Here is a 27,623-nt window from a genome sequence, read left to right as displayed (position 1 = left end):
CATAAAATGTCCCACATTTTCTCATAGTGCCCCCTTGTGATTTCATTTGTTTTCTACCCTCTTTTCCTACAGATGGAGTTAGAAGTAAAGGCCTGATTATATTTAGGTCTTTACCGTATGTTTGGTGATTTGGGGCTATGTTTTGTTACTTATGAATAGATCACTGGAAAACAGTACATGAGCCAGACTCACTGACTACCAGATTTCCATAGGGTGACCAGGAATGAACGAGCCTTATTCTGTATCCACACATCTTTTGGGACCATTCAGTTTCTCCAAAGATGAATCCTCCAATCTCCTGGCTGGGGCTGTATTTCTGGTTGCTGGGCAGACCATAGGAAGGAGGCTCGAGTTCCCACTATTTATTATATAGGTTTCCACTTCAATCCCCTGTTTTCCACTCCATGTCTCACTCATTCTCTTTACTATGACTGGTCTCCCTGAGTCCTGAGGCTCAACATTCAAAGTTCCTAGTCACTCTTGGGAGTAGTTTGTGGGAGGAAGGTGCCTAAAGTCTTTTATACTTTGTAAATAGATGTTCCACCAATCACTTTTCTTGTCCATGCCTCATTCAAACTTTTCATGGTACCTTTGCCTTCAAGTTCCTGAGATTCTATTAGATAAACTTCCTTGCCAGGTACTGAGGTTATAATCTACTCAATTCTGCTACAGAAGTTACTACTCCTCCAACTGCTTCCTTTCTTCCATATATTGACCTCACACATCTGTTCTGAATTCCTGGTTCCCTGTTTATTTTTATTTTTTGCCCCTGTAGGTTTATGACTCATTTTACTCCTTTATTATTATTTTCATGGTATTTTGGGAAGGAACAGATAGACACATGAAGGCAACATGCTGTCTTTTATGAGAGGCTACCAATTCTGCCAATAATATTTAAATAATACCACTAATCAGGAAGGAAGGAAAGATTAAAAACTAATATTTATTGCTTGTCTACCATATGCCAGACACTGTGTTCACAAAAACTTTAAATGGTGATATCATCTCTATTTTTCAGATAAGGATTCTGAAACTCAGAAAAATTAAGTAACATGTTAACAATTACATAACCAGGAAGTGAAGAATCATCTTAGTATTCAAATTTGAGTTTTTCTAGGTTTATCTAAATATGTCAAAAGAATCATTCAGGCCACCTTTTTTCACCAAAATGAAGCACAACTGGAAATATAGAGTAAAACACAATTCTCTACCCTCTCATGATCAAAATAATGCTGGTGAACCAAGCACATACCTCTTTCAATCCATTGCTCAAAATCAACTGGCTCTTTAGAAGTACTCTTTTCAATCCTCAAGGTCCGCACTGACATTGTAAATAAACAAAAATAAAGTGTTAATTATCTCTGTAATTCTATGTTGCTGTCTCTTGATTTCTTTTTCCCTCTGTCTAAGACCGGCAGGCATTAGTGGGAATGCACAAAGTACTGGGATCAGGAAAATCACTCACCGTTTTTCCATAAATCCCTATGGTAAAGTACAGTCTGGGTAACTGTTACAAGTGTTTGCAAGCATATAACACAAAGCTAACAGAGCCTTTTTGAGTTTGGTACCATCTGGTTTGTTTTTGTTTCTTTCTTTCTTTTTTTTTTGGTACACTGGTAAATAACACTATTAGTGGTCTTGATCATAAAACTTTATGCAGAAACTACTATGTCAGACATATTCATTCACTCTTGACGTCAACCTTAGGAGAAAGGTATTATTAACCTGCTTTAATGCTGAGAAAACAGGCTTAAAGAAATCAGACAACTTACAGAAGTCAAGCAAAATGTTCAATGCTACAGAGCTAGTAAGTTGCAGAACTAGAATTCAAAGTTTAGGTCCAACTCCAGAGCCTTCATAATTAATGAGAGAAGAGAGAATGCATCATCTTCCTTCTGCATTGGTTTTCTTTTCTCCTTTACCCCTAAAGCAGTTCCCTTCGCTCCAAATCCATTCTTCTCTGCTCTGCACCCTGAGGGAGGACCCCTGGGGACCGAACCTCCTGGACTTACTTTCCCACTGCCTACTGACTGGATCTGGCCAACGGTAGGGACTGGGAAGAAACTGAAGGGCAGCAGGGAACTGAAAGCAGGTTGTGTTTTCTCTACTCCCTTCCTGCTTCAGTGTCCTGTCTTTGGCAGTGGTTATGCTCCTCCCTGGTTACAGCTCCTATTGGGCAGGGCCCTTTTGTACACGCTCCAGTTCTCCTTGCTGCTGCTGCTAAATCGCTTCAGTCGTGTCCAACTCTGTGCGACCCCACAGACGGCAGCCCACCAGGCTCCCCCATCCCTGGCATTCTCCAGGCAAGAACACTGGAGTGGGTTGCCATTTCCTTCTCCAGCAAATACTATTTTCCTCCTTTGGCCCAGGGAGGTAATGGCTTACTGCTATAGCCAGTTTCTGGGTGTCTCAGCATCCCTAGCTTGTTCCCTTAACCCAGGCCATAATTCTGTATAAGTGGTCCCATCAATAATGTTTCTTCATTTGAGCCACCTGGGATGTATCCTGTTTCCTACCATGATTTTGCCTGATATACTCTGTCCTTAAAAAAAACATAAAACACGATTAGGATGGAAGATAGTCTTCCATCCTAGTGGAAGAATATCTTCCATCCTAGTTTTAGTGGAAGATATTCTTCCTAAATCCCTCAGAAAATGGCCACATTAATAAAAGAATCAAAGTTACCAAATGTAAATAATCAGGGTTGTCAGATTTTCCGAAAGAATTTGACAGAGAACCCCTAGCCAAAAAAATCTGGAATAAAGATGTGAAGAAACCTAGCGTTCTGGCAAGCTGGCTTCTTAAATTCATCACAGGGTCTTTTGCCAAAGGCTTTCACGTAGAAAACTGCATGGAAATTATTACGTACTTTGGAAGGGTTTCAAATTCGCAGTTTCAGAGAAGCTAACTGTGCTCGAGACAGTTAACCCATACTCTCCACCCATCAACCCCAGCAATAAAACTTGATTCCATGCTGTAAAAAAAATCAGTGTTTTGCCAAAAGTTTACATATGTGCATTCTGCCTATGGAAAAACTGAAAGATGAAAATTAATGAAATGAAATGAAAATATCATGCTTACCAAAGTAACTCTGGATTACAAGCTTTTCAATCCTCACATGCTTGTGAAAACATATAATGAACTCTTGGGGAAACATTCCTGTGGTGGTCCAAAAAGTTTCTGGATTTCTATTGTTAATTTTAAAGAAAAACAGAAAAGAACAGCTAAATGTTTAGAAATGCTTAATCACAAATCCTAGTGAATAAGTACTAAAAAAAAATAAACCACCATTGGATTCTTACAATCCCTTCCTGTTTATTCTGCCTCTAATCTCTCCCCAACTTTAACAATTCTTTACAACCACCAGATATATTCTTTAAAACATGGAATTGATGTCACTCTTGTCTAAAATCTTAGTGATCCCTTATTGCCTATAAATCTAAACTCCTTAGTATGGCATTTAATGATCCTGTACAATCTGGTCCCATCATTAAGTATACTGTCCCCCATCATGATATCATCTCTCATTACTGTAGTCACATTGGACCGATTAAAATTCTGCAAACACGTCATGCAGACTCATGCCTCTGTGGAAGCCTTTCTTCCCTTGCAAAAGTTTATTCACTTTTTGGTCACATCTCTCCAAGCCCACCAAATCACAATCACTTTCTCCCTCCTTTGCACTCACCTCATAAACAGCATCCAGTTTATATTAGCACTTTTTTCACATATTTTTATTACTCCAGCCATGCCTTCTTTAAGTCCAGTTACTTTCTCTTACCTTTACATCCCCAGCAACTATCACAATGGCTGACCAACAGTAAATACACAACAGATGCTTGTTGAAAAAATATTAAAACATGCACTCAAGTGTTAGTTATATAATATAAAAAAATTATACACACATACACACACACTTATAGTATTGACTATATAAATAATCATTTCTTTAATTATATAAGGTTTTTTACTTCTTTTTTGGAGGTAAAATTTACCTACAGTGAAATTTCTCTTAAATGTACAAATGCATTTTGATAAATGTATATGTTTATGTAACCAATACATCAAGGTAAACAATAGCCTAATCAAGATAAAGAACACTTCCATTATGCTAGACATATCCTTTCTCTTTCTCTCCAGACAATCCCTACCTCCCTTAGGCAACCACTGCTCTGAGTCTTATTACCACAGACTATGCTATAATTTGTTTATATATTTTTGTTTGATTTAAAAATATTTATTTATTTATTTATTTTTGGCTGCACTGAGTCTTTGTTGCTGTGCAGGGGCTTTCTCTAGTTGCACTGTATGGGTTTCTCATTGCAGTGGCTTTTCTTGTTGCAGATCATGGGCTCCAGGGTGTGTGGGCCTCAGCAGTTGCTGCATGTGGGCTCAGCAGTTGTGGCTTGCATGCTCCAGAATGCAGGCTCAGTTGTTGTGGTGCATGGGCTTAGTTGCCCCATGGCATATGGGTTCTTCCTGGACCAGGGATTGAACCAGTATCCCCTGAATTGTAAGGTGGATTCTTAACCACTGGACCACCAGGAAAGTCGCTTGCTTGATACTTTTGTTGAATATTTGAATTGTTTTCAGTTTTTTACCATTATGAATAAAACTTCTATAAACATTCTTATACAGGTGTTTTTGTGGAAATGTTTTCATTTCTCTTGGATAATTACTAGGAGTGGAATTGCTGAGTCATACTGGACATGGAACAACAGACTGGTTCCAAATAGGAAAAGGAGTACGTCAAGGCTATATATTGTCACCCTGCTTATTTAACTTATATGGAGAGTACAATATGAGAAACGCTGGGCTGGAAGAAGCACAAGCTGGAATCAAGATCGCCAGGAGAAATATCAATAACCTCAGATATGCAGATGACACCACCCTTATGGCAGAAAGTGAAGAGGAACTAAAAAGCCTCTTGATGGAAGTGAAAATGGAGAGTGAGAAAGTTGGCTTAAAGCTCAACATTCAGAAAACGAAGATCATGGCATCCGGTCCCATCACTTCATGGGAAATAGATGGGCAAACAGTGGAAACAGTGTCAGACTTTGTTTTTTGGGGCTCCAAAATCACTGCAGATGGTGACTGCAGCCATGAAATTAAAAGATGCTTAGTCCTTGGAAGGAAAGTTATGACCAACCTAGATAGCATATTCAAAAGCAGAGACATTACTTTGCCAACAAAGGTCCATCTAGTCAAGGCTATATGGTTTTTCCAGTGGTCAGGTATGGATGTGAGAGTTGGACTGTGAAGAAAGCTGAGTGCCGAAGAATTGATGCTTTTGAACTGTGGTGTTGGAGAAGACTCTTGAGAGTCCCTTGGACTGCAAGGAGATCCAACCAGTCCATCCTAAAGGAGATCAGTCCTGAGTGTTCATTGGAAGGACTGATGCTGAAGCAGAAACTCCAATACTTTGGCCACCTGATGTGAAGAATTGACTCATTGGAAAAGACCCTGATGTTGGGAGGGATTGGGTGCAGGAGGAGAAGAGGACAACAGAGGATGAGATGGCTGGATGGCATCACCAACTTGATGGACGTGAGTTTGAGTGAACTCCGGGAGTTGGTGATGGACAGGGAGGCCTGGCGTGCTGCAATTCATGGGGTCACGAAGAGTCAGACACGACTGAGTGACTGAACTGAACTAATATTTAATTTTATAAGAAAATGTCAGACTTCCAAAGTGGTTATGCCATTTTACATTCCTAACAGAAATGTAAGGGAATTCTAGTTGTTCCACATTCTTGCCAATATTCTGTTGTCAGGCTTCTTAGCTATTCTACTGGATGTGAAATGGTGTCTGACTATGGTATTAATTTGCATTTTCCTGATGACAAATGATGCTAAGCCCGTTTTCATCTGCTTTCTGGTCATTCGTACAGTTTCTTTTGTGAAGTGTCTACTAAGTATTTTCTCATTTTTTTAAAAAGTTCTTTCCACTTTAGAGGGTGGGACAAATGGACAGAGTAGAGAGCTAGACAAAAAAAAAAGGCTGAGCACCAAAGAATTGATGCCTTTGAACTGTGGTGCTGGAGAAGACTCTTGAGAGTCCCCTGGACAGCAAGGAGATCAATCCAGTCAATCCTAAAGGAAATCAATCCTGAATATTCATTGGAGGATTGATGCTGAAGCTGAAGCTTTAATACTTTGGTCACCTGATGCAAAGAGCCAACTCACTGGAAAAGACCCTGATGCTGGGAAAGGTTGAAAGCAGGAGGAGAAGGGGATGACAGATAATGAGATGGTTAGATGGTATCACCTACTCAATGGACATCAATATGAGCAAACTCCAGGTAATGGTGAAAGACAGGGAAGCCTGGCGTGCTGTAGTCCATGCAGGCGCAAAGAGTCAGATGCGACTGAGCGACTGAACAAGAAGAAGAAGCATGGAAAGATAAACACTATGATATGTAAAATAGATAGCCAGTGGAAATTTGCTGGATGACTCAAGGAGCTCAAACTGGTGACAACCTAGAGGGTTGGGATGGGGTGGGAGGTGGGAGAAAGATTCAACAAGGAGGGGAAATATGTACACCTATGGCTGATTCATGTTGATGTATGGCAGAAATCAACACAATATTGTAAAGCAATTATCCTTCAATTAAAAATAAGTAAACTTAAATGTTCTTTCCACTTTCCACTTTTACTACATATTTGTAGGAGTCCTTTGTCAGACATATGTATTGTGAGCATTTTCTCCCAGGCTTCAGTTTGCCTTTTTATTTTCTTATTTGCGTTTTTCAATGAGTAGTAATCTTACTTTTGGTGAAGTACAGTTTCATTGCCCTTTTATGCTTATAATTTTTGTGTCTTCATTAAGAAATCTTTGCCTACCTCATTGTCACAAAAATACTTTATGTTTTCTTTTATAAGCTTAAACATTTTAGCTTTGAATATAGTTCTATGATCCATATAGAATTAATTTTTGTGTTCAGTATGAGGTAGGGGTTGAGGTTTATTTTTATCCACATGTTTATTCAGTTGTTCCAGCACCACATGTTAAGACTCTTTTTCCTATTAAATTACCTTAGTGTCTTATTCTAAAATTAAAGGACTAGTTATAGGTGTATGTATTTCTGCCCCTCCATTTTATTCCACTGATCTATTTCTATATCCTTAGCCTTTTGTTGAAAATTAATTGACTTTACATGCATGGATCTATTCTGGGCCCTCTAGTCTGTTGCTCTGATCTATATAGATCTATCTTTACTAAAATGCCATGCTGTTTTGATTACTGTGTATTTATCTTGAAATCAGATAATTTCAGGGCCGCAACTTTCTTCTTTTATAAGATGTGACAAGATTATTTTTTCAAGATTAGTTTGCATTTCCATATACATTACTACAAGAACAACAGTCGTTTTACGGAGAAACTGCCATGGTAACAATATTGAGTTTTCCAATCATGAATGTAGTGTATCTTTTAATTTAGTTCTTTAATTTCTCTCAGCAATGTTTTATAGTTTTGAGTGTAAAGGTCTTGAGTGTCTTATTAAATTTATTCCTATTTCATGTCTATTTAACTGCTAATATAAATGGAATTTTAAAAAATTTCACTGTTTAAATGTTTCCTGCTAGTATATGGTAATACAATTGATTTTTGTGTATTGACTTGGCTAAATCCACTTATTAGCTCTAGCAGATATTTGTAGATTCCTTAGGGTTATGTAGATTCATATAACATGTGAACAAAGACAATTTTTTTTTAAGTAGTCAACAGCTCCTGTTTTATAAACACACACAACCCCCTGGAGAAACTGAAACTCAAATAAATATTATGAATAGTTAAAAAGTCTACTTCGTTACATATGTAAAGAGGGCTCATTCCAAAACTTATTTTTCTTGTTGCCATCAAGAATAGGAACACTCTTTGGGGAAATACTATAAGGGTGTATTTTGATCATTATCCTCATTATAATATACCTACTAATTTTCTTTTAACATTTTATTTAATTTTAAAGACTATTTTCCATTTACAGTTATTACAAAATATTGGCTATATTACCCATGTTGTACAATATATCCTTGAGCTTATTTTATATCCAATAGTTTGCCTCTCTCTCCTCTCCCTACTGGTAAACACTAGTTTGTGCTCTGTATCTGTGAGTCTGCTTCTCTTTCTGTTATATTCACTAGTCCACTAAGTTTTTAGATTCCACATATAAGTAATATCATACTGTACTGAACAAAAACAATTTTGCTTTCTTTTCAGTCTTTATGATTTCTATGTCTTTTCTTGCCTTACTGCATTGGCCAAGACTTCCAGGACAATACTGAATAGAAATGGTGACAACATCCTTGATTTGTTTCCAGTCTTAGGGAGGAAGCATTTTTTGATATTGAATACAGTTGATTTATAGTATTATATTAGTTTCTGGTATACAGCATAGTGATTCAATATTTTTATAGATTATACTCCATGTTAGGTTATTACAAAATAATGGTTATATTTCCCTGTGCTATACAAAATATTCTCATTGCTTATCTATTTTTTATGTAGTAGTTTGTATCTGTTAATCTCATAACCCTATCATGCCCTTCCCTGCTTCCCTCTCTCCACTTAAATCCACTAGTTTGTTTTCTGTATCTGTGAGTCTATTTCTGTTTTGTTATATACACTCATTTGTTTTATTAGGAAAGCACTTACTATTTCACCATTAAGTTGAAAATTTTTAGTAGATGCCTTTATCAGACTGAGAAAGTTCCCTTCTCTTTTTAATTTTTTGAGAATTGTTATCATGTTTAGATGCTGAATTCTAATGATTTTCTGGAATGACCATATGATTTTCTTCTCTCTTGCTCTGGCAATACAGTAAATTACACTCAATCTGTACTCCTGTGATAATATGGTAAATAGGCCAATCTTGCATTCTTATGACAAACTCCATTTGCTGAATTCAATTTATAATGGTTTTATATCTATGTTTATAAAGGATATTATTTTTTAATTGTCCTTTCTTATAATGTCTTTGTAAGGTTTTGGGATCAAGGTTATAATTGTTCTCATAAAACAGTTTTGAAAATGTTTCCCTCCTCTGTTTTTGAAAGAATTTATGGAATATTGGTACTATTTTCTCTCTAAATACTTTATATAATTTAATTTATATAATTGATATAAGCTATTCAGATTTCTAAATTTCATCTTATATCATTTTTATAGCTGGAGTTTTTCAAAGAATCTGTCATTTCATCTAAGTTGTTAAGTTTATTAGCCTAAATTTGTTCTTTATATTGACTTACTATTCTTTTAGAATGTTTAATGGTTGTTTCAATTCTGATATTGGTAATTTGCATTTTTCTTTCTATTTTAGTCTTGCTAGAGGTTTATACCTTTTATTAATTTTTTCACATAATGAACTTCTGGTTTTGGTAATTTTTTCTAGTTGTCTATTTTCTATTTCATTGATTTCTGCTCTTATCTTTGTTATTTTTGTCTTTTACTTGCTTTTGGTATAATTTGCTCTTTGTTACCTAGCTTCCTAAGGTAGAACTTATTGGTTTTTAAAATATTCTCCGTTTTAATTTAAGTATTTATGCTATTATCTTCCTTTAACGCATTGACTTAACTACATCCCACAAATGTGGCTATATATACATTTTTCATTATCATTCAGTTATAAATATTTTCTAATATCCCTTGTGATTTCTTCTTTGACTCATTGGTTATTTTGAAGTGCCATGTTTAATTTCTAAGTTTTGGGTATATCCAGATGCCTTTCTGTTATTTATTTCTAATTTAATTACATAATGGTCAGAGAACATATTATTTTCCTTCCCAGCTTAACTGAGATATAATTGACATGTAACATTATGTAACTTTAAGTGTACAAACACTGTGTGTCAAAGTCGCTCAGTTGTGTCCGACTCTTTGCAACCCCATGGACTACACAGTCCATGGAATTCTCTAGGCCAGAATACTAGGGTGGGTAGCCTATCCCTTCTCCAGGGGATCTTCCCAGGCCTGGGATTGAATCCAGGTCTCCTGCATTGCAGGCGGATTCTTTACCAGCTGAACCACAAGGGGAGCCCAAACAAACACTATGACTTGATATAACACATATACTGCAAAATGATTACCCAGTAAAGTTAGTTAACACATACATCACCTCACATAACTACCATTTTGGGGGAGAATATATTTTTTAAGATTTCAGTCTTTTGAAATTTATCAAGATTTATTTAATGGCTCGGTTCATTTCAGTGAATGTTCAATAACATGTATCATTGCTGATATAATGTTCTATAAATGCAAAAGTCAAGGTAACCAATAATGTTACGTAGATCATTTAATTTTTACTAATTTTTTTGTCTAGCTGCTCTTTCATTCCTGAAAGGTGTGAAAAATCTCCAACACCTCGACTGTGAATCCAAAGACCACATATGAATTATTCCATTGACATGAAATGTCTGTATAAGCAAGTCTATAGGGACAAAAGTAGACTAGTGGTTGCCTAGGGCCGGTGGGGAGAGGGGGTGGTTGTGAAGGGGTATGACGTTTTCTTTTGGGATGCTGAAATGTTCTAAAATGGATTGTGCAGATGGCTGCATAATTCTGAATATATTGGAAGCCATTGAATTGTATATCCTAATGGGTGAATTTTATGGTGTGAGAATAATATGTCAATAAAGCTATTACAAAAAAGAAAAGAATAGAATCGGGGGTCTCCTAACTCACAATTCTTTATTTTTTTATACTATGTTTAATATTTTACAACTTATTTTTATTTACATTTAAATGGTTTAAAATTTTATTACATTTAAGTAAATTAAATAATTTTTACTTGCCCTATGCTTTCTCTTGGGTGCTTTTAATGAACATGATCAATATAATAATACCAAAGATAAACTGAGATGCACTTGGATTTTAAAATAACATACAACTGAATCACCATAATTAAGTATAATGATGTCTTTAAAATAGTAGTTTCCTTTAAAATAAGGCCTTATGGCTATTGACTATTCAACATCTATTATCTCTATGTGATAATAAGAAAAAAGTCATGGAATTTTTTTCACAATTCTGAGTCAGGGAAAGTGTTATTAGCCCCATTTTTCACACCAGGAAACTGAGGCTTAAAGAATAACATATATTCTTAGTCCTAAGTAACACACACAGTTCACTTACTCAGGAATTTTAACTGCAAATCTACCATTCTTCTACATTATGCCAAAAGATTCAATTCTCTCTCCTACTTTTTCTTAACTCACTTGTTTCTTGTGTAGAATTTTTCTCCGTTTCATTGACATGTTAAATACCAAGGGTCAAAAAAAGAGTCAAGAGGAAGTAGAAATATAATCACTTTTAAAGACTATTTCTGGGGAAATTAAGAATTGGACACTGTCCATTAGGGGCAAATTTATAGTATTGTTTTCTCCAAATAACTCTATGGTTACTCCCATTTAGATAAATCAACTTATGAGCAGATAATAAGTTTTACTATCTACCATATAAAGTCTATCTATATGTGTTGGAAATGGATATGAATTAAGTCTCTGATATGCTCTGTTCAGATATCAGGTCAGTAAGTACTTTATTCCATATAGTTTTCTATCAGTTTAGTTAAGTTGCTCAGTCATGTACGACTCTTTGTGACCCCATGGACTGCAGCATGCCAGGCTTTCATGTCCATCACCAAGACCTACAGCTTGCTCAAACTCATGTCCATAGGGTCGGTGATGCCATCCAACCATCTCATCTTCTGTCATCCCCTTCTCCTCCTGCCCTCAGTCTTTCCCAGCATCAGGGTCTTTTCAAATGAGTCAGCTCTTCACATCAGGTGGCCAAAGTATTGGAGTTTCAGCCTCAACATCAGTCCTTCCAATGAATATTCAGGGTTGATTTCCTTTAGGATGGACTGGTTGGATCTCCTTGCAGTCCAAGGGACTCTCAAGAGTCTTCTCCAACACCACAATTCAAAAGCATCAATTCTCCCGTGCTCAGTTTTCTTTATAGTCCAACTCTCACATTCATACCTAACTACTGGAAAAACAATAGCTTTGACTAGACAGACCTTTGTCAGCAAAGTAATGTCTCTGCTTTTTAATATGCTGTCTAGGTTTGTCATAGCTTTTCTTCTAAGGAGCAAGTGTCTTTTAATTTCATGGCTGCAGTCACAACTGCAGTGATTCTGGAGCCCAGGAAAATAAAGTCTGTCACTGTTTTCCCATCTATTTGCCATGAAGTCATGGGACTGGATGCCATGATCTTAGTTTTTTAAATGTTGAGGTTTAAGCCAACTTTTTCACTCTCCTCTTTCACTTTCATCAAGAGACTCTTTAGTTCTTCTTCACTTTCTGCCATAAGGATGGTGTCATCTGCATATCTAAGGTTATTTATATCTCTCCTGGCTATCTTGTGCTTCTTGCAGCCTGGCATTTCGCATGATGTACTCCACATATAAGTTAAATAAGCAGGGTGACAATATATAGCCTTGACGTGCTCCTTTCCCAATTTGGAACCAGTCTGTTGTTCCACGTCCAGTTCTAACTGTTGCTTCTTGATCTGCATACAGACTTCTCAGGAGGCAGGTAATGAGGTCTGGTATTCCCATCTCTTTCAGAATTTTCCACAGTTTATTGTGATCCACACAGTCAAAGGCCTTGGTGTAGTCAATACAGCAGAAGTAGATGTTTTTCTGGAACTCTCTTACTTTTTCGATGATCCAGCGGATGTTGGCAATTTGATCTCTGGTTCCTCTGCCTTTTCTAAATGCAGTTTGAACATCTGGAGATTCTTGGTTCACGTACTGTTGAAGCCTGGCTTGGAGAATTTTGAGTGTTACTTTGCTAGTGTGTCAGATAAGTGCAATTGTGCGGTAGTTTGAACATTCTTTGGCATTGCCTTTCTTTGGGATTGGAGTGAAAACTGACCTGTTCCATCCCTGTGCCACTGCTGAGTTTTTCAAATTTACTGGCATACTGAGTGCAGCACTTTAACAGCATCACCTTTTAGGACTTGAAATAGCTCAGTTGGAATTCCATCACCTCCACTAGCTTTGTTAGTAGTGATGCCTCCTAAGGCCCACTTGACTTCAGACTCCAGGATGTCTGGCTCTAAGTGAGTGATCAGAACATCATGGTTATCTGGGTTGTGAAGATATTTTTTGTATAGTTCTTCTGCATATTCTTGCCATCTCTTTTAATATCTTCTGCTTCTGTTAGGTCCATACCATTTCTGTCCTTTACTGTACCCATCTTTGCGTCAAATGTTCCTTTGGTATCTCTAATTTTCTTGAAGATTCTCTAGTATTTCCCATTCTGTTGTTTTCCTCTATTTCTTTGCATTGATCACTGAGGAAGGATTTTTTTTATCTCTTTGCTATTCTTTGGCACTCTGCATTCAGATGGGTATATCTTTCCTTTTCTCCTTTGCCTTTAGCTTCTCTTCTTTTCTCAGTTATTTGTAAGGTCTCCCCAGACAACCATTTTGCCTTTTTGCATTTCTTTTCTATGGGGATGGTCTTGATCACTGCTTCCTGTACAATGTCATGAACCTCTGTCTACAGTTCTTCAGGCACTCTATCATATCTAATCCTTTGAATCTGTTTGTCACTTCCACTGTATAATCCTAAGGGATTTGATTTAGGTCATACCTGAATGGTCTAGTGGTTTTCCCTACTTCCTTCAATTTAAGTCTGAATTTGGCAATAAGGAGTTCATGATCTGAGCCACAGTCAGCTCCTGGTCTTGTTTTTGCTGACTGTATAGAGCTTCTCCATCTTCAGCTGCAAAGAATGCAATCAATCTGATTTCGGTATTGACCATCTGGTGATGTCCATACACAGAATCAACTCTTGTGTTGTTGGAAAAGCATGTTTGCTATGACCAGGGAGTTCTCTCGGGAAAACTCTGCTATACTAACGAGTTTTGTCTAATCTAAAAAATATTACATACTTATTCATTAGCATGGACTGATAAAGCTATACTATATATTATCCATTATGTGTAACAGCCAATCTAAATGATCTACAGACATACTCCCGAGAAAGAAAGGTCAAAATAAAGTGTAAGGTAAATTAATATTACCTTGGAAATGTGATTTATCTCCAGTCAAAGACAAGAAGTATTCTTAGGAAGATTGCCATTTCTGGCAAACAACTTAAGGTAAATTTCTATAGGTCTGTGACCCTCATAGCAGTTTCCACATTTATATCTTTTTTCTAAGGCAGAGTGGGGTTAAATAACTATTACCTGAATTTCAGGAAGTAAAAAATTATGGATTAAGAGGCAAGTATATTAAGTTTTTTTATTCAAACCTTAAGTCTGAGAAATTGGGAGTTAGAAGACATGAGTGTTAGTTTTGATTCTGCCACTTGCTTATCTGTGTGATTTTGAGAAAATCATTTTACCTCTAGTCATAGTTTTTGTTGTCTTTATAATGAGGTTGAAAAAAATATTTTTTTTTTGGCCTCTTATTCCCCAAGCTTACTGTGAGAGTCAAATAGCATAACATCTATGAAACTATAAAGCTCTATGCAAATGCACATTAATAGATGCATATATGTAAGTATGTGTGACTGTATGTATGACTAATCTTTGATGATCTAATTCACAAGCTGCTGCTGCTGCTGCTAAGTCGCTTCAGTCATGTCCAACTTTGTGCTGCCCCATAGACAGAAGCCCACCAGGCTCCCCTGTCCCTGGGATTCTCCAGGCAAGAACACTGGAGTGGGTTGCCATTTCCTTCTCCAATGCACGAAAGTGAAAAGTGAAAGTGAAGTTGCTCAGTTGAGTCCAACTCTTAGTGACCCCATGGATTGCAGCCCACCAGACTCCTCCATCCATGGGATTTTCCAGGCAAGAGTACTGGAGTGGGGTGCCATTGCCTTCTCTGAATTCACAAGCTACTCAACAAATATTTTAAGACATTGTGGAGTCAAAGATGAAGAAGTTATAGTGTCATGATTTCTAGAAACTTCCAGTTGTGAGAGGAGTAGTACATTAAAAATAAATAATTATACAACAAAAGAATAAATAAGGTAATAGAGGTAAATATCAAATGCTACTGGAGCCAAACAAAAAGGTAAAGCAGCCTACCTGAAGGAAGGGACAGATGTCAGAGAGGAGATAACAACTGGGCTTAAAGAACAGGTCCATTTACTAGAATTTTATCCAGATACATGGACTTCACAATAGAACACGAACAGCCACAAGACCTATGTTACAACTGGCTCTGCTTTCAATAGTTAGAACTAGTACCTGACCTCTCTAGACCTCTCTTACCACAAGTCTAAATGAAAGGTTTAGATAAGATGTCTTCCAGCTCTAAAATTATATAATTCTATGAGTCAAACTCAGATCAGTGTATAAATACCAAGAAAGAGAACTCAAGAGGGTAATAAAATAGCCAGAACTATTAAAAAAGGAGTTCTTCCTGGATGGACTTAGAGGTTATTTGCTTAGTGAAATAAGTTAGACAGAGAAAGACAAATATTGTGAACCTCTTACAGGTGGAATATAAACAATAAAACAAACTAGTGAATATAACAAAAAAGAAAGAGACTTACAGATACAGAACAAATTGGTGGGGAGAGGGAAATGGGGAAGGGCAAGATAGGGTAGGGACTAAAAGGTACAAACTACTATGAATAAAATAAATAAGCTCCAAAGAAAGCTGAGCGCCGAAGAATTGATGCTTTTGAACTGTGGTGTTGGAGAAGACTCTTGAGAGTTCTTTGGACCACAAGAAAATCCAACCAGTCCATCCTAAAGGAGACCAGTCCTGGGTGTTCATCGGAAGGACTGATGTTGAGGCTGAAACTCCAATACTTTGGCCACCTGATGCGAAGAGCTGACTCATTGGAAAAGACCCTGATGCTGGGAAAGATTGAGGGCAGGAGCAGAAGGGGACGACAGAGGATGAGATGGTTGGATGCCATCATCGACTCGATGGACATGGATTTGGGTGGCCTCCAGGAGTTGGTGATGGACAGGGAGGCCTGGCATGCTGTGGTTCATGGGGTTGCAAAGAGTCGGACACGACTGAGCGACTGAACTGAACTGAACTGAAGGATATATTGTGTAACATGGCAATTATAGCCAATAGTTTATAATAACTATACATGAATATAACCTTTAAAATTGTGAATCACTACACTGTACACCTGAACTTACATGATACTGTAAATCATTTACACCTCAATTAAAATTAAAAATTTGTGTTTTTTGCTGCACCATGTGACATGTGGGGTCTTAGTTCCCCAACTAGGGATCAAACTCTCAGCCCCTATAGGGAAGCGAGGAGTAATACCTATTGGACAATGAGGGAAGTCCTATATACCTCAGTTTTGTATTTTTTAAAGTTCTTCCGTTAACCATTTACTTTTTTCTTAGAACTTAAAAGTCTGAGAATGATATATGTCTCTATCTAGAATAAGCTCTAGCACAGTGAAGAGTGATAACTGGAATGATATCACGAAGCTAAGAACTGAAAAATGCAGGTGGATAGCAAGAAATGAAGCATTCAGTTCAGCAAAAATTGCTTAAACTAGAAAGAAAACAGGCCAGATATTAAAATGTATACTTCCAAAAAATGAGGTAGCTCTTGTTTGAAGTTTTGCCTCGACAGACCACATTTTAAATAACTATTTTCAGAAAAAGTTCAGTTTAGGAATTATCAAGAAAATAATAAAAAACCTAAATATACGCAACTGAATTAGCTCCAGGATGGTATTAAAGTGCGTAATCAAGTAATTCAGTTCACCAAACATTTATTAAACTATGCTTAACAGTGCTAGTTGTTATAAAATACGTAATCTCAGTACTCATAGGGTTCACTGACCTAATGTTAAGACTTTAAGGAAGAAAAAAGAGTAACTCTTACCCATCAATCATATTTTCAGGTGGGTGTTTTTCATCACTTGATGTAGCAAAAATAACTTCAGTCCCTTCAGAGCTCAAACAAAGATCAACTTTTCTCATCTTAAAGTGTTTAATCTGCAAGTAAAACAGTAACAAAACGATAAAAACAAAAACAACTTTTTTCCTCTCTGAACTTCATCTGAGAAAAGGAAGAGACAGAAAGTCTGTTGCCTAGCACACAGCTTAACAACCAAGTTATTCAACCAGTGGGAGGGACTCCAGCATGTTTATGTACGTAAATAAACTTCTGACTTCTCCCAGGGATAATCTGTAAGATATGAGTATTTCCAATACTCTACTCCAGAAAACAAGTCCCTGACACTGACGTAATTTTTCTGCTTCTAAAATTAAAAATCCTCAATAAATATCTGGAAACAGTTAATAAGCTAGAATAACATGACTTGGTACGTTAAGTTTTTAAAAAGTATTTGTATTGTTATATTTCTGAAATTTAAAAAATGCAGAGTATAAAAATAGACTCTGTACCTATTTATCCATACACTTATCAACTGAAGTAGTAAGCACCATTATTTAAATCTTAAAAAATACCTATCATCATTTTTTTTAGCAGAAATGTGAAATAAGAGAGAAGGCAACTTTTCACTTATTATTAAATTCTAAATCAGTCACTTGGTTCATGAACTTAGACATTTCTGTTGGAGAGTAATATTTGAAGTTTGATAAAAAAGCACATTGAAAAGATATTGTTGAGCTCTTCCATGAACCCTGGAGGGTAAGACAGAAGGAAGACCAGAGGAGATTACATCAAAACTCACCTTCCTACTTGATCTGCTGGTGATAGGGCACGAAGCAATATACAGATGCAAATTGACAACGAAAGCTGTATCTGTAAAGAATTAAAAAGATGAATAGTGTTTGGAAAAGAGAGAAAGGCTTCCAATACACTTCATATGCTGGCCCAAGTGTCTAATTAAAAAAAAAAAACTATTTCAAATAAACAAGAGGGTACAGTGAATATTACATATATTAAATAACTATATACCAACTTCCCAGATTTAATAAATGTTAACGTTTTGCCATATGTACTTTTTTTTGTCCTTATTCCTTTCCTTGCCCAGTGGTAATAGCTATTCTGAAATTGGGGAATATTCTCCCTGACTATATTTTTATTTATTTATTGGCCATGCTGTGTGGCACGCAGGATCTTAATTTACCATGAAGTGTGGAGTCTTAACCACTGGATCGCCAAGGAAGTCCCTGACTATTATTTTTATACTTTTACCATATATGGTCAAGAAGATCCCCTGGAGGAGGAAATGGCAACCCACTCCAGTATTCTTGCCTGGAAAATTCCATGGACAGAGAAGCCTGGTGGACTTCAGTACTGGGGTCAAAAGAGTGAGACACGGCTGAGCAACTGAGCATACCTCAGTATGGACTATTCTTTTAAAATTTAGATGCTTTCATGGTGTATACTTGCTACTTGCTTTGTTCATTCAATATTATGTCTTCAAGATATAAATCTACTTTATTTATTTTAACTGCTATAAGACATTTCTCCATTTCTCTAATGATGGTTATTTAGGTCTGTTTCCAATTCTTTGCTATTATAAACAAATTTGTAATGCATATCTTTGTGCATGTATCCATAGGCACATCTGGGAGAAAATCTTTATAATAAACCATATTTTTCTTTGTAGAAGTAAAATTGTAGAAATTTAGAATTGGTATATCTCCAAGTCAATAATTGATGATTTGATCTCTAAATCTAATACAGTATTATTTGTAGTATATGAAAGTTTCTGCTCCCTCATATTCTCACCAACTTGGTATTGTCACACAGTTTTCGTCAATCTCTTTGGTGTGAAATGGTATGTCAATATGATTTTAACTTGAATTTCCATGATTACTAATGAGGTTGAATATCTTTTCATGTTCACGGGCCACTCAGGCCTCTTATTTGCTTTTTCTTATCTTTTGCCCATTTTCTATTGGATTTCTATTTTTCCTTCTGCCCTTTTCTTTTTGATTTGTAGAAAATTAAAAAAAAAAAAAAGCCTGGATACAAATACTTTGTTATAGCATTGCAAATATCTTCTATACTATAGCTTGATTTTTCTTTTTAACTTTTGTGTGTGTGTGTGTGTGTGTGTGTGTGTGTGTGCAAAAGCTGCTCCTCCATCATATACACCTTCTTTGTTTTTGAACTACAACATACATACAGAAAAGAACACAAATCGTAAGTATACAGTCCAATAGATTTTCACAAGGTGAACACACCCAGTTAACCACCACCCAGATAAAGGAACAGAGTGTCACCAGCACTTGAGACAGGCCCTTCTGATGCCCCCTCCTAGTCACTACCCTTTTCTCCTTCCCAAAGGTAGCATGGTCCTTATTTCTAACACAATAAATTTTGCCTTAACTTCATGTAAATGGAACCATACAGTTGGTATTCACTTATACCTGGCTTCTTTCACTCATCATAATGTGTCTGAGATTTACCCACGTTGTTATGTGTAGCAGAGTTGAAGTGCATCTGAGTATCGCAGTCCCCACCCAGCTCAACTCCAAATAAGATCAAGGAAATCAACCCCTAAGTGGAGTTTCACAGGAAACTAGGTGTGAGCTAAAAAGCAAAAAAAGGTTGCTATGGTCTTGGGTACTTAGATTAAGCTCTGATGAAGGAAGGAACTGATCTCACTCTCAAATTTGTGAAATCAGAGGTAAGATGAAACTATCAAAGTAAAACTACAACTTGGTCCAATCCTAGTATAACCCTTAGTTGGACTGAAGTGATCTCTTACCCTATTAGACAAAGAACATGTGTTCTTTCTGGGAAAAAACCCACCTGCTTCTGTTGTTCTTAAGCACAGTGTCAAACACACAAAGTCACTTGAATAGCACAGGGAATTATGGCCATTATTTTTTAATAACTTTTAATGGAGTTATGTTATAACTTATAATCTATAAAAATACTGAACCACTATGCTATCCACCTGAGATTAAAATAATTTTGTAAATCAACTATATTTCAATAAAAATTAAAAAATAAAACCTTTTCTAAAAAACAAAAACTTAGCAAAAAAAAGTCATTTGAAGTAGATCTACAGATGACCCAGGTGCTGGAATTATAAATCAACTAGCGAATTCAGTGATAAGATGGACAAAATGGGTGAAAAGAAAGGGAATTAGCAGAGAAATGTAAACTATTAAAAGAAACACAATGGAAATTCCAGAACTGAAAAAATACCGTATCTGAAATAAAGAACACACTTGATGGGTTTAATATCATATTAGACACAAGAAAAGGTCAGTGAACTTTAAAAGATAGGTCAATAGAAATAATCCAATATGAAATAGAGTAGGGGAAAATTGAAAACAAAACAGAGCATCATACCTGTGAAACAATATCAAACTAGTTGGAAATATCAATACATGTAATTAAAATCCCAGAAGAGGAGGACAAAGAGGATAATACAGACAGATAATTTAAGGTGATATGGCTGAAAAATATCCAAAATCTATGAAAGACATAAACCCACAGATCCAGGAAGTTCAGTGAACCATAAGTTGGATAAATACAAAGAAGATCCCACCAAGGCACACCTTAGTTGACTGCTGAAAATTAAAGAAAGAGAAAAAATTAAAAGCAGTCAAGCAAGAAACATCTTATATGCAGCAGAACAACAAGAAGAATCAAAATTGACTTCTCATCATTACCAGTGGAAGCCAAAAGACAATGGAATGACATCTTTGATGTGCCGAATGAAAAAATAAAGAATTTTATATTCAATAAAAATATCCTCTAAACGTAACAGCAAAATAAAGATAAAAACTGAAAATATTTGTTATCAATGCAAAGAGTTGGACACAACTGAAGTGACTTAGCACACACGCAGACCCATAAAATGAAGTACTTGATGATTCCTAGTTGAATTCTGGGTCTGTGGGAAGGAGTGAAGAGAACTAAAAATGGTAAATATATTTATTTTTAACATAAAGAATATTATTAAAATTTCTAAAAGACTACTGAATAGGGGACTTCCATGGTGGTCCAGTGGTTAAGACTCCATGCTTCCACTGTAGGGGGTGCAGTGCTTTTTTCAAACATTCTTTTTCCTTTTTAAAAATAATCTCTTGGCTGTATGACACAGAATGTGGGATCTCAGCTCCTTGAGCAGGAGTCAAAGCCATGCCCTACATTGAAAGCACACAGTCTTAGCCACTGGACTGCCAGGGAAGTCCCAAGGGGGCACAGGTTTGATCCCTGTGTGTCGGGTTATTAAGATCCTGCACTGCTGTGTGGTGGGGCCAAAAAAATAAGACTACTGACTGAAGTAAAAATAATATCAAGGACCGGTAGAAATTTAACAGATTAAAGTAACAGATACAATAATAACACAAAAGAGAAAGACAAATGAGGCTGTACTTTTTGTAAAGTACTTTTGCAAAGTTCTAATGTTGAACATGAAGTGATATGCTATTAATTCAAAGTAGAGTAATATGGTGAGGATACATGTTATAATCCTAGAATTAGGATAATGCAACCACTAAAAAAAATAAAGAGTTATAGGAAGGAGGTCAACAGAGAAGAAAAATTGGAATACCATAAAATATATGATAAATCTGAAAGGCAGAAAAGAAAAAAAGACGGGACAAATTAAAAATAAATTACTAGAAGACAGATTTAAGTACAAATACACAGATTATTCCATTAAATGTTAGTAAATCAAATACTGTATTATCAGACTGAAGAAAAAAAAAAACAACTAAGTACTCTTTTCAAGAGACAATCTCTAAATAAGAAAGTAAAAGGACAGTATAAAATAGAATAAAATCATAGTATCTCATCAGGTAAATTCCCCTATTTAAATTTTCCCCTATTTAAAACCAAATGTTTTTTGGTTCTATCCTTTATACATTATTACAAACAGTTTTATTAAATTATATTAAAATTTTTTTTGAGATGTGGATTACATCCATTATAGATTGAATTCAATCTGCTGTGGATTCAATTCCATTATAGACTAATTTGGAGAGAAGAGACATGTTTATGATAAGGAGTTTTCAAATACATGGATCTGGAATATCTTTTCATTAAGCCGTCTTCTAAGTCCTTAAACTATATAGTTTCCTACAAACATATCTTCATCTTTATTATAAGATTCACTCTTAGACACCTTATGGTTTCATTATATAAATGTGATCTTAAAAAAAACTATTTTTTAAAAGTCTTATTCTTTACCATACAAGGAATATTTCTAACATTTAACCATTAAATGTGATGCTCACTTAAGATTTCTGTCAGACACTGTTCATTGGGTTATAGAAATTCTTTTAGTTTTTTTCTTTTAAACACAAATGAACACTGAATTTTATCAAATGCTCTTCTAACATTTACTAAAGTGATCATATAGATGTTTGTACATGTTGCTAATGTGATAAATCAAGATTTTCTAATGTTATAGCATCCCCAGTTTGAAGCATAAAATCTATCTACATGGCCAAGGTATAATATTAGTATTTTTATCCATAGTTGGATTTAGTTTCCTAGTATTTTTAGAAATTTTACAAATATATTTCTAAGTGAAACTTGCCTATAGTTGTTTTTGTTGTTGTTATTTAGTCCATGTCTGGATTTGGAATTTAGACTATATCCCTAACATCAAGAAGTCAGAAAATTTCCCTTATTTTTCTGTTTGCTAGGTTATTGGATCCTATAAGTCTACTAATGTTTGTGTGTAGATTTCCTATTATTTCAACAGTTCTTTTCAGGCTTTCTATACCTTCTTGAGTCAATTTTGAAATTTATATTCTGACAAAATTATTTATTTCTTCCTAGTTTTTGTTTATTGTCATGAAGTTCATTTTCTATTGTAATTCTATTGATAAAATCTAGTATTGATACTGTTAAAAAACCGTGGTAAGATTAGTCAAAGGCATATATGCTAATATGTTTTTATTTTTCCTTTTTTCTTGCCAATTTTATAACAGCTTTTAATACTATTGATACCAGGGAACTGGTTTGCATGAACATTGTTAACCCTTAGTTTGAGGACAAGAAATATGGTAAATTCCTGGAAATAACGATTGAAGTACTTGGATGTTAATTTTCAACAAAATTCTAAAATTACTAAATTTTATTGTATTAAAAGCATGGCTTTGAAAATATAAACAAGAAAGTAGCAAAATTGGAAAGCAACAGTAACATTAATTCAAAAGTTATATCAAACTTAAATATTTCTTTTTGTTTGTTTCATAGAGTTACTACCTATCAGAAATATTTCTGAACACGTCAACAAACCTCAGACCAGGTACCTCAAGATACCCTGTGGACTAGCTGAATAAACATGGATGGGTGATACGCAGTACTTTAGGTAGATATTTATTTCTCAGAACGGTTATACTCAAAGAATAATGATTAATGGAACAGAATGAATTGTGAAGACCTCTATCCTTATCACAGTCAACATTTTTATTAAGGATGGAAAAAATGTTTATCAATGTTGCAGAGGACACAAAGCTGGGATGTCAGCTAATATGCTAGATGACACAATTAGCACACAAAGAGATCTGAGCAAGCTAAAAAGATAGACTGCAATGAATAAGATATATAATAAGAATAGTAAAGGCCTATACTCAGACTTTAAAAAGTCAATCACACCAGGAATGGTCTTGATCAGGGATTGGCAGACTACTGCCTGACAATCAAGTCTACCCTGACATCTGTTTTTGTATGGTCCATGAACTAAGAATGGTCTTTACATTTTAAAATATTTTTCAAAATCAAAATATTTTGTGCCACATGAAAATTATATGAAATATGAAATGCACAGAGTTCAATGTCCATGGACAGTTTTATTGGAAATGGCCACACACATTCATTTATAGACTCTCTATGGCTACTTTTGTGCTATAGTAACAGAGAATAGCTGTGACAAACTATAAGGCTCATAAAACCTAAAATATTTATTATCTGGCCCATTAGAGAAAAAGTTTGCCAACCTTTCACCCATAAGTATAAAAGGTAGAGGATCAGTTGATTGCAAACTCACTATAAGACAAGAGTGTACTGTATCTGCCCTCAAAGGCAAAGGAATGTTACTTCAAATTCTATTAATAGAGTCAGGAAGGAACCATATTCTATTAAAATCTTTGAAAACCAACTAAGGGCCAGGCACTGTGCTAGTAATGCAAAGATACAATGTAGTTAATCTTTGACTATGTAAACCTAAGACAAAGATGGTAACTAAAACCTTTTTTTTTTTTTTTTAAACTTTACAATATTGTATTGGTTTTGCCAAATATTGAAATGAATCCGCCACAGGTATACATGTGTCCCCATCCTGAACCCTCCTCCCTCCCCATACCATCCCTCTGGGTCGTCCCAGTGCACCAGCCCCAAGTATCCAGTATCGTACATAGAACCTGGACTGGCGACTCGTTTCATACATGATATTATACATATTTCAATGTCATTCTCCCAAATTTTCCCACCCTCTCCCTCTCCCACAGAGTCCATAAGACTGTTCTATACATCAGTGTCTCTTTTGCCATCTCGTATACAGGACATGGAAGCAACCTAGATGTCCATCAGCAGATGAATGGATAGGAAAGCTATGGTACATATACACAATGGAGTATTACTCAGCCATTAAAAAGAATACATTTGAATCAGTTCTAATGAGGTGGATGAAACTAGAGCCTATTAAAACCTGGTTTTTGCCTTTAAGCTCAGAGTCAAGGAAGATGGCCAAGCATGAAACTAATAATTTGTTATGTGCAAATAGTGGGATCCACATCTAGAATACTGTGTTCAGTTCTAGATAGTACAATTTAAATAGGACATTGTCAGGCTTGATATTGTTCAGAGGAGAACAAAAAGTTCATGATGATCTATAAACTATGTTAATGTGGAAAAAGCTCAAAGAATAGTTTCAAGGAGAGGTAATTTAGTGAGAGAAATGTGACTACAAGTTTTAATACCACAAATATTCATAAATAGAAAAAGGATTAGAATGTCACTCTAGTATGAATTTTAAGAAGGAAGACATGATAGATTTAAGAACTTTCCTACAAAGTAGATTTTTAATCTTTTCCACGCTTTAAAGTGTCCAAGAAGACAACTAAGTGATTATCTTTAGAAGAAACTTGCACTGGAGTTCTTTTAGACTGAATCAGATTCTAGGAAATGTAGATAAGGAAACTTGAAGGCCAAGTAAAGATGGTGGGCTTTATGTAGCCTGTGGTCCAGTGGTTCTCAATTGGACTGGGGATGATTTAGCCCCCCCAGGGGACATCTGTCCATTTCTGGAGACAATCTGGCCGTCACACTGGGGGCTGGGTGTTAGTCACTCAGTTGTGTCCAACTATTTGCAACTCCATGGACTGTACTCTCCCAGGCTCCTCTGTCCATGGTATTCTCCAGGCAAGAGTACTGGAGTCGGTAGCTATTCCCTTTTCCCAGAGATCTTCCCTACCCAGAAATCGAACCCTGGTCTCTTGCATTGCAGACAGATTCTTTACATGTGAGCCACCAGGGATGCCCATAGTTGGGGGAGGGGGTGATGCTACTGTCATCTAGAAGCATTTGGGCATTTCATGATGCTACTAAATACCCAACAATGCACAGGACACTCCCCTAAAACAAATAATTATCTGACTGAAAATGTGAATAGTGTAGAGGTGGGAAAATCCTGAGGTAGTCTATTTGTGGGTGACAACGTGGGGGTTAGAGACTTGTAAAGCAAGGAGAGAACCTGCTTTACAAAAGCGTTATTTTAGAGAAATATATCTAGCATTGATGTGTATGTAGTAGATGAATAAGGAAGAGAGTATAATCTCCAAATGTTCAGTTTTGTTCTAACCTCACATTCTTATAACCTAACTTGTCTGAAGGAAGCAAACTTTAATACAAAACTCATTTCACACCTCCTATAGCCACCAATGGAGAAGGCAACGGCAACCCACACCAGTACTCTTGCCTGGAGAATCCCATGGACGGAGAGCCTGGTAGGCTGCAGTCCATGAGGTGGCCAAGAGTCGGACACGACTGAGCGACTTCACTTTCACTTTTCACTTTCATGCACTGGAGAAGGAAATGGCAACCCACTCCAGTATTCTTGCCTGGAGAATCCCAGGGACAGAGGAGCCTGTTGGGCTGCCATCTTATGGGGTCGCACAGAGTTGGACACGACTGAAGCGACTTAGCAGCAGCAGCATAGCCACCAATATCCTTCCTTTTTCCTCTGTTGGGTGGAATTATTCAAATAACAAGAAGTGGTAGAATTTGGGTTCACTTTAAAGGTTTTTGTTGTAGTTAACGAGAAAGTGGCAAACCAATCCCAAAGAACCCCAAAAAACAACTCGGCAGATATGCTGCTTCGTAACTCCAAAAATGCAGGTTCAGGGTGTAGTCTAACTCCCCGTCCTGTGAGGCCGTACTTAATTCATTTGTTTTCACTCAGGGCCTCAGTTCATTAAAGGCGGTGAACTCTGGGATGCCATCCTTTGCATTTTTAAAATTCCCTGACCCTGGACTTCCCTGATGCCTATCCTCCTCTAAACCTAGTGCCACTTAGCCACCCTTTCACCTCCAGTTCAAAGCCATTTCAAGACCTCCAAGAGCTCCAAACACATACTTTTGGACGCCCGGCCCCAATTACATAAAATATATGAGCCCATATCCTATTAATACAGCAAATACAACCCTTAAGTATACGGGTTACGTTCCAGTTGATAGGTTACATCTTGATACCTTTATTAATTTCGATTCGGAATTGATTTCCCCTTTTGGGGGGTCAAAACATTATTTCTGCCTTCCAAAAATTTCGTGGGCTGCCACTACTGTCTCCAGGACTCAGAGAACAGACCTGCGTCAGGCTTCCACCATCCGGGTCCCCTCAGCACCCGCCCGCCGTCCTCCGCCTCCTCTCCGCGCGTCTCCTCACAATAACCGGCCACGCTCGGTCGCTTCCTCCCCCACCAGCATCCCCCTCCTACGACCTCGTCCAGCCAGGACCCCACCTCCCCCAGGGCTGGCCGCACAGCCCCGCTCGCCTGTTTCCGGTTAGCTCCGAGCTCGCGGAACGCGGGGAGTCGGGATCTCCCTACAGCCCCGCCCCTCCCCCCTCTCCGCAGGCCTCCTGGCAAGCAATCCTATTCCTGGCTCTTCGCCCCACCCCGCCCCACAGGCTCCGCCCGCCCCCGCCCCACCCTGCGCTGCGTGCCGCCCCCAGCCACGCCCCAGCTCCGCCCCCTTTCGCCTAGCCGTCGAAATCCGGTCGCGCACAGCTGTACTCCCGGCTCCTACGCGCCACCTCGCCTGCAGGCCCCGCCCCCAGACCACGCCCCCGTCCTTTTTACCGCGCGGGTTGAGCGCCGTAGCCCCGCCCAAGGGCCTTCAGTAGGCAAGGGCCTTTCCCTAGGCAAGGGCCTTTCCCTAGACAAGGGTCGGAGCACGCGTAACCTTCCCTCCCCGAGCAAAGCTAGATCTCTGGGGCCTGTGAGACCCAAGCGACCCCTCTCGCGCGAGCACGCACGCGCAGTCCTCATAGCTCCAGCTCGGACCCCTCGGTCCTCAGGTCGCCGGCCTTGGGCCCGGCCCCGCCTCCAAGTCCGACCCCGCCCCTCATGCCGGGTCTCGCGCAGGCGCGCCTCCCCTGCCCAGTCTTCCCCCCCGCCCGCCCCCGCCGGCCCCGCGGTCTCACGGCGCCAGGTCGCCCCCAGCCCCCTCCTTACTCCCTCCCACTCTGTGTCCCACCTTCCCTAGCTTTGTGCCGGGGGCGCGGA

At 37.4% G+C, this 27,623-nt stretch overlaps 1 protein-coding gene across 7 annotated transcripts in view; it reads right to left on the bottom strand.

Annotated features, from left to right (window-relative positions):
- Window positions 1–27,445, bottom strand: part of IFT25 (intraflagellar transport 25) — a 75,201-nt gene extending 47,756 nt beyond the window's left edge. For 4 of the 7 annotated variants that reach the window (XM_015465597.3, XM_024989714.2, XM_005204606.5 and 1 more), the window contains exons 1-5: window positions 27,374–27,445; window positions 17,645–17,715; window positions 16,831–16,943; window positions 3,082–3,188; window positions 1,253–1,321 (exon numbers count right to left, since the gene is read on the bottom strand). In XM_015465597.3, coding sequence (XP_015321083.1) covers window positions 1,253–1,321; window positions 3,082–3,188; window positions 16,831–16,943; window positions 17,645–17,715; window positions 27,374–27,386 — 373 coding nt within the window. In that variant the 5' untranslated portion in view covers window positions 27,387–27,445. Of the gene's footprint in view, window positions 1–1,252; window positions 1,322–3,081; window positions 3,189–16,830; window positions 16,944–17,644; window positions 17,716–26,704; window positions 26,783–26,858; window positions 26,942–27,197 lie in introns of those variants that run through there. The other 3 variants (XM_059884870.1, XM_005204607.5, NM_001076412.1) reach the window with 3 other exon arrangements.
- Window positions 27,446–27,623: the final 178 nt, after the last annotated feature.

The sequence above is a fragment of the Bos taurus genome, chromosome 3 (genome assembly GCF_002263795.3).
Source record: "Bos taurus isolate L1 Dominette 01449 registration number 42190680 breed Hereford chromosome 3, ARS-UCD2.0, whole genome shotgun sequence".
NCBI classification, from domain to species: Eukaryota; Metazoa; Chordata; class Mammalia; order Artiodactyla; family Bovidae; genus Bos; species Bos taurus.
The sequence above is the reverse complement of the archived record's forward strand: the minus strand, read 5'-3'. Positions and strand labels throughout refer to the sequence as shown.